Raw genomic sequence first — 7,283 nt, 5'->3', positions numbered from 1 at the left:
TGCGCGTCACGTGATTATGTTTAGAAGCGAACAGCCAATCAGCGTGAAGGGGCGTGGTTAGCAGCCGGGGGGGGCGGAAGTGTCCAACTTGTGACTACCCTTTTTTTTTTTTCTTTCAGTAACCTCGCCTCTGTTTTCTAGCCCGATTTAACCATCTCTCTGCCGATATTATGATTGTTTAGCATCTTGACGTTTTTCATTTTAAATCCCACGCGGATACGTCACCGCCCGACATGGCTTTTTAACGTATAAACGCCGCGCTCGGGCTTGCTAGCTAACTAATTAGCTTGCCATGCTAGCTCGTTGTGGAGAGAATCGACAACAACATTCCTGTGCGGATTATTCAGCCGCTTAAAATCAAAGTTCAGACGCGGATTTTAAGCCTTCAAGGAGGGAGCAGGGCCAGGTTGTAGCGTGCAGGATGTCTATTCAGTACGAGGAGCCTGCGTTAGCGGGGAGCTACGATGTTGTGGGGTCGTTTCCTAAAAGTTTTGGTTACGGGGTGGAGGAGCCTGACATGGAGGAGAGCTCCGCATCAGCTGACAAACCGAGGATCCTGCTGATGGGACTGAGGAGGAGTGGAAAGTCGTCAATACAGAAGGTAAGTCACCTGAAAGGGGCTGCCAAGCTAACCTGAAACACACCTGTGTAGTTACATGACAACAGTCCTGCAGTAAATGGCTCCTTTTAAGCCTTTAATGATGTTGGTTCAACCTGAAAATATAGAAAGCTGTGATTCCTTGTGCTCTTGTATGTTGTTGCCTCACACTGGGAGGTGTTTCTACTATTTAAACTAGCTTCATTGATAAAAATGGGCTGGTCACAATAATAGAAACACTTCCCTAAACTAGTATGTCATAATAAAGTTGAACAGCAACTCCAAAAAAAACCCCCTAAAATTTCAGTTAAGTTGAGTCAGAGCCTTTCTGAAGCACATTCAGCAAAAACAATCTTCACGAAGAGATGGGACCGAGTGCAGGGCTGTTGTATTAGACCGCATTATTTGTGGCTCGCTGCACTTAATAAACAGGTAACTGAGCCAAAAGACCTTTCTTAAAATGACATGTGTTTATTCTGTGCTTAAACTAAAAAAGAATATTTAGAAAATAAAAATAAGACAATATAAAACTCGATTGACTCTCAGTAGAGCGCCGAGGCCCAGCAGTCCCTTTTTGTACTCACTCATAGATACCAGTCACCTAAATATGGCTGATGTGTTGTTTTATTCCATGAAGACCCATGAATTATTATTATATTCCCTGAGAAATTCACAAATCCGCACCAAAAGTTAATGGCGTCTATTCTGGGCCTAGACCCATCCTCCCTCAGAGTTTCACAGAAGTTTGTTCAGTAGTTTTTGCGTAATCCTGCTGACAAACCAACAAACAGACATGAGCGAAACTATAACCTCCTTGAAAACAATAGAGGAGAGATCTGTCTTCAGGATGGACACATGAAGTCGATCTGAGAGGTATCAGAAGTAGAATTACAAAATGTAGACTCGGAGAATGAAGCCTGTGAATCAGGAAGACATTGAACCGAGACAATAATCCTCGTGCTTCTCTGTCTGTCCAGGTTGTATTTCACAAGATGTCTCCCAACGAGACGCTGTTCCTCGAGAGCACCAACAAAATCTACAAGGACGACATCTCCAGCAGCTCCTTCGTCAACTTCCAGATCTGGGACTTCCCCGGCCAGGTGGACTTCTTCGACCCCACGTTTGACAGCGAGATGATCTTCAAGGGAACCGGCGCTTTGATCTTTGTCATTGACGCTCAGGTAGTTTAAACTGAAGCTCGCATTTCAGGCTTTAAAGGTCTTCTGTGTGAGATCAATCAACACATCGACCTTTCCCTGTGCTGAATTTGTCATGTTTTTAGGATGACTACGTCGAGGCTCTCGGGCGGTTACACCTCACTGTGTCCAGAGCCTACAAAGTGAATCCAGACATCAACTTTGAGGTGTTCATCCACAAAGTCGACGGCCTGTCTGATGACCACAAAATAGAAACACAAAGAGACATTCACCAGAGGGCCAACGATGATCTGGCAGATGCCAGCCTGGAGAAGCTTCACCTCAGGTCAGCAATTAGCTGCTAACAAGAGACACGTATTAATACTTTAGTGCTTTAATTTGCAATATGCTTGTGGTGTATCCTTTTCTTATTATCTATAGACAGAGCACCACTCTTACCTCTTCCATAAAACAGCTTCCATGAGCCTCATGTTTTACCTATAAGGCTCATGTGTTTGTGTCTGTGAAGTGAGAACATCTGGTTTACCAGCATCTGCTTCAAAAGCAATTCGGCCGACTTCATTGACATTCAGAAGCGGAGCTGAGAGCCTCAGAACACTGAACAGAAACTGGTCATACTGCTCTCAGTTTCCATCACAGTTGGTTTGGGGGTTTGTCCACCTTGAGAAAAGACTCTGTTTGACTCTGTCAGCTAACGGCTGTTCGATACAACCAAAATCCCATCATGATGTAGCACATTTTGTATAAATCCATTGGATAAATAGTTTATATAAAATGACAACATGTAGAGGCATATCTTTTTTATTACATTTTGAATTATGTGCTGAGATTTAATCACTGTGGAACGGTTGGATCTGTATATTGTTTCATCCTCACAGGAAGCAGACATGACATCACTAGTCTTGTAGTATTCGCGCTGAGATTTTAGGCTTTTACTTATTTGGTGACTTTGTTTTTTTGTTGTTTTATTGTTTTCAGTGTCTTTACTCTTCTCTCCTTTCCCTCCTCAGCTTCTACTTAACCAGCATCTACGACCACTCCATATTCGAGGCCTTCAGTAAAGTCGTCCAGAAGCTCATTCCTCAGTTACCGACGCTGGAGAACCTTTTGAACATTTTCATCTCTGTACGTTGTTTCATTTTATTTACATTGTTTAACTACAGAAAGAAGTGTCTTTTCTTAACCTTCTCTAATAAATCTCTTTTTTTTTAATGTTTTGCAGCATTCAGGGATCGAGAAAGCCTTCCTGTTCGATGTTGTTAGCAAGATTTACATCGCCACGGACAGCTCTCCTGTGGACATGCAGTCCTACGAGCTCTGCTGCGACATGATCGATGTGGTCATCGACGTCTCCTGCATTTACGGGTGAGAAGATTTATAGTCTGAGTGTTGGCAGTGATTGTATCCTTCTTTTTGCGACGTTTTAAAGTGTCTTTCTGTCGTCTCCCTCTTGGCAGGCTCATGCCGGATGGCAGCGGCTGCGCCTATGACAAGGAGTCTTTGGCTATCATCAAGCTGAACAACACTACAGTGCTTTATTTGAAAGAGGTCACAAAGTTCCTCGCTCTCGTCTGCATCCTCAGAGAGGAGAGCTTCGAGAGGAAAGGTGGGTAGTTTCAGATCGTCTAAAAGGGTAAAGTTGGCATTTGTTAGACAGGTTTGATTACACAGGATGTACTAAATGTCTCATTCAAGTGTGAAGCTGCTGGCTCAGAAGTTATTCTGCAGATTGAAACTTACTCGATTTATTCAAGTTCTTTACTTCAGTACAAACTGAGGTACTTTATGCTACTTAATACTTGTATTAGGTCGTATTTATGACACAGAATCAAATGATATTTTATAATCATTCAGTTGTCTGACAAGAGAAACAGAAAAATATATAAATTAGGACTTTCACATCATGAGTATGGCCGTAATAAGACACAGTATAGACCTATAACTGTGCAGCACGGGTCTGAAAAGGGTTTTAGTGACTTTAAGCTCCAACAAAACAAAGCAAAATGTTTGTTTAAACGGAGACACCCTGTCGTGTTACACAAGTACACTTTCTTTTTCATATGGCGGGGTTTATAAATGTGACTGATGATTTGATAAGAGCTCTGAAACGCCCACAAAACGAGAGAAAACATACTTCAAAAGCTGCTACACATCGTTTCACATCATCTTGAGAAAACACGTCATTTAATCTGGAAACAATCAGCAAAGTGGTACATGTCGTTCTCAGATTGATCTGATGCAGTTTTGTTGTTTGCTGACTTAGAGATGATGGCACAGAGAATATTTAAACTTGAGTTTAAAAACAACATTTTGATGTGTTTGTTTGCAGAGTGAAACAAAGCAGCAGAAACACAGCAACAAAAAACATGGGATCAAAAAGCGAGCATTGAGTAGCCTACATGAAACGGCAAAAACATTATTTATTTGTCAGGTACAGTCGCTTTCTCAAGGACTGTTGTTACAGTGAAGCTGACAGGCAACCAGTCACGAAATAGTCTTTATGCTAAGCTAAGCTCACCTGCTGTTGGCTGTAGCTTCATATTTTGCATACAGATTACAGAGTGGTGTAAAGAGTGGCATTGACCTTCTTATCTTACCTGAATGAGATTATTTCACTGACAATATCCCTCAGACATGAAGTCAAGGCTGTGTTTTAGGAGCTATGAGTCTGTTCTCCAGCAGCCACGTTAATGATACAGTCAACAGTTGTTTTCCCCACTTTCTGCACGTGTTACCAGCATAAATACACATTTGCAGCTCATTGAGATCAACAGACGCTCTGTGGCTGCGCTTAAATATCTGACAATCTTGTGTTGCTCCTAACCCAACCTCATATTATGTCATGACCTCTGTGCTCGGTGGAATATTGTCGGTAATTTGCGGTGGATTTTTTTACTTTACAAATTACAGACATGATCACAGAAGTCCTCTGTGATTATTACAAAATACTTGAGATCCCCATGTAATACTAGTCCCATGCAAACAGGGCTTTGGACACTATACTTTACATTTAAAGTCTTATTTCTTTCTTTTTTTTAAGGTTTGATAGAGTACAACTTCCACTGTTTCCGGAAAGCCATCCACGAAGTGTTTGAAGTCGGCACCTCGCCACAAGACGTCAGCTCGTCCAGCAGCAACAACCTGTCGGGCCTGAAGTACGCCGCCATGAACGGAAATGCTTTGGCTTGAAGGGCCACGATGAGACAATGGACAAGTGTGACTTGTTGGACAATGTGGAAAAATAATACGAAAGCACACATCCATCAACGTCTGTCCACCTGTCGTGCTGTTACAGGTGACATATGCCAAAAAGACTCAACAGTAGTTCCTACTTTATGCACATTAATCGGTAGTGAAATGTCTGTCAGCCATGTTTACCTTCTTGGCCAGTTGATTCTGTGTACTTTCCAACATAAAAATACTCCTTGGACTCGAGTCCGAACTGTATTTCCAGTAAAAGACTTTACACTCTACAAGGGTACAAACTTCCTTCATCTTCCTGCTCATTTTATGGTGAAATATTGAGTGCTGTAAGTGGATTTAATCCCCCGTATGAAGAGGAAAAAGCTGCGTGTTTGTCCTTCGGCGTGTTTTCTGTTGATAATGACTCATGCGACCAGCGACCGGCGCTCTGCTCAGGATCTCCACGGGACCAGAACCGTGCCAGTTACACCATTAGAGCCTTGGTTGATCAACAGAGAGGAGGACGGCATGTTGGTCCTAATGGAGTCTGGAAGAAACAACCTGCCACGACGCTGACGGACGACTTCGACCAAATTTACTCCACAGGTTGAGTTTGTAGCTTTTTCAGTGCGACCTGAGTAATATTTCACGGACTTTGATGATTTGTTTTTATTATTGTACATAATTCTTAATAAAATATGTTTCGTATTTTTGCTGAGTCACGCTCAACTGAAGCTTTATTTATACGGAAGACAAAATACAAATCCATCTTTATTAACTCTCGTCCTCAAGTAGCATCTCGTGATTTTAAGAGTTATGAGCTAATCATTTAGAGAAAAACTTTTTTTTTGTTGATATAATAAGTCATAATTATAATAAACATTTATCTGAGATATGTTAGTTAATTATCTACTTTTTATAATGACATTTTCTCACACAACTATACTAAAATATGTCAGAATTTCATAGAGATTTTTTTAGATTTATGATCTGCTAAGTCATAATTATGAATAAACACTTCATAATTAAATAAAATGGCATGATTGGGTTTCCATATAGGTCATATTTATGAAGTGTCTGTCTGACTGTTGCTAATAATCTAATTTTCAGAAACTGGCCCATAATTAAGACATATTATGATACTAAGTCGTGACAATTAAACAAATTATTACCTTCTAACTATGAAAACACACTTAAAAATGAAAAAAATAACTTTTTCCAATAGGCGGAAATGTACGGAAGCCCTAAAGGGCCACGCATTCACACATTTTATTTCCTCCGTTTTCCCGTGATAACAAGTTAATTTCATTTGTTTTCTCGAGATCTCGAGTTATTATCTCGAAATAACAACTGCCGTTTTCCCGAGATAACGGGATAATTAATTCGAGATCTCGAGATAACGAAACTTTGTTTTCCCGAGATAACAATACAATTAATTTGAGATCTCAAGATAATGACTGTGATATGATAGGCCTGAGATTATGGAGACGCCCGGGACCTCGTAGCTGGTCAGCTATGTAGTTAACGACGACATCAGGCTCACTTAGATTGCACCGCCGATACAGCTGAAGCCTTGCTAACCGTCTTTTTAGATTACGCACACTAATGTGTATATTATCTGTAATAGCAAGGCATAATGCTATTTCAGCCTGTGTCAGGCCTTGATTGAAAAGATATTTGACGCGGTGATCGATATGCTCCTGCTCCTCTGACATTGCTACACTGAATGATGTTTCCTGCAGTTGTTATTTCGAGATAATAACTCGAGATCTCGAGAAAACAAATGAAATTAACTCGTTATCACGGGAAAACGGAGGAAATAAAGCGTATGAATGCATGGCCCTGTAGGGCTTCCGTAGAAATGATCTTCCATGGGAATGATCTTCCATAGGGACACAATCCCTAAAACATTGTGATGATTAAAGTTTTCTGAGCTTCACCCACAACTGGACCTGTAACTAACAGGTGTGAGCAGCAGGTGGCAGCACATCCACATGTAAATATCTTAACATTTCTAGACGATGTTGAAGATTTTCCCTCCTCAGTTCATATTTGCTATAAACTCCTCCACCATGAAGTTCTGAGATCCATCAGCAGGTCCTGCAAATAAGCTCACAGATGCCGCACACATGAGTTGAAGTCCTTCATCACATCAGATCCACATGTAGTAGTGTGCATCCCGACTTAATGGGTAGTGGCAGGATGGAGCCACAGCTGAAGCCTCTAATCGTCCCCAGACCTCCTGCTCACCGCTGTGGAAAATGGAGGTCAATGAGAGGGAAAATGATATCTTGCTCTCTGAGACCCTGCAGTTTGCTCCTGACCGCAGAAAACTTAACGCAGCC

At 41.4% G+C, this 7,283-nt stretch overlaps 1 protein-coding gene across 1 annotated transcript; it reads left to right on the top strand.

Moving 5' to 3' along the window:
• The first annotated feature begins 100 nt into the window (after positions 1-100).
• On the top strand, positions 101-5,656 carry rragcb (Ras-related GTP binding Cb). The gene is made up of 7 exons (XM_073482874.1): positions 101-601; positions 1,576-1,779; positions 1,881-2,080; positions 2,766-2,880; positions 2,978-3,120; positions 3,213-3,361; positions 4,796-5,656. The coding sequence occupies exons 1-7, from the start codon at positions 422-424 to the stop codon at positions 4,942-4,944; spliced, it is 1,140 nt and encodes a 379-aa protein (XP_073338975.1). The 5' UTR covers positions 101-421; the 3' UTR covers positions 4,945-5,656.
• The last annotated feature ends 1,627 nt before the right edge of the window (positions 5,657-7,283 follow it).

This window comes from Pagrus major, chromosome 16 (genome assembly GCF_040436345.1).
Source record: "Pagrus major chromosome 16, Pma_NU_1.0".
NCBI lineage: Eukaryota > Metazoa > Chordata > Actinopteri > Spariformes > Sparidae > Pagrus > Pagrus major.
The sequence above is the reverse complement of the archived record's forward strand: the minus strand, read 5'-3'. Positions and strand labels throughout refer to the sequence as shown.

Bases quoted from the DNA above. Each gene is read 5' to 3' on its own strand.
- rragcb (XM_073482874.1), top strand. From the start codon at position 422: ATGTCTATTCAGTACGAGGAGCCTGCGTTAGCGGGGAGCTACGATGTT. The intron at 602-1,575 runs GTAAGTCACCTG...CTGTCTGTCCAG, and splicing joins GAAAGTCGTCAATACAGAAG to GTTGTATTTCACAAGATGTC. The intron at 1,780-1,880 runs GTAGTTTAAACT...TCATGTTTTTAG, and splicing joins TCTTTGTCATTGACGCTCAG to GATGACTACGTCGAGGCTCT.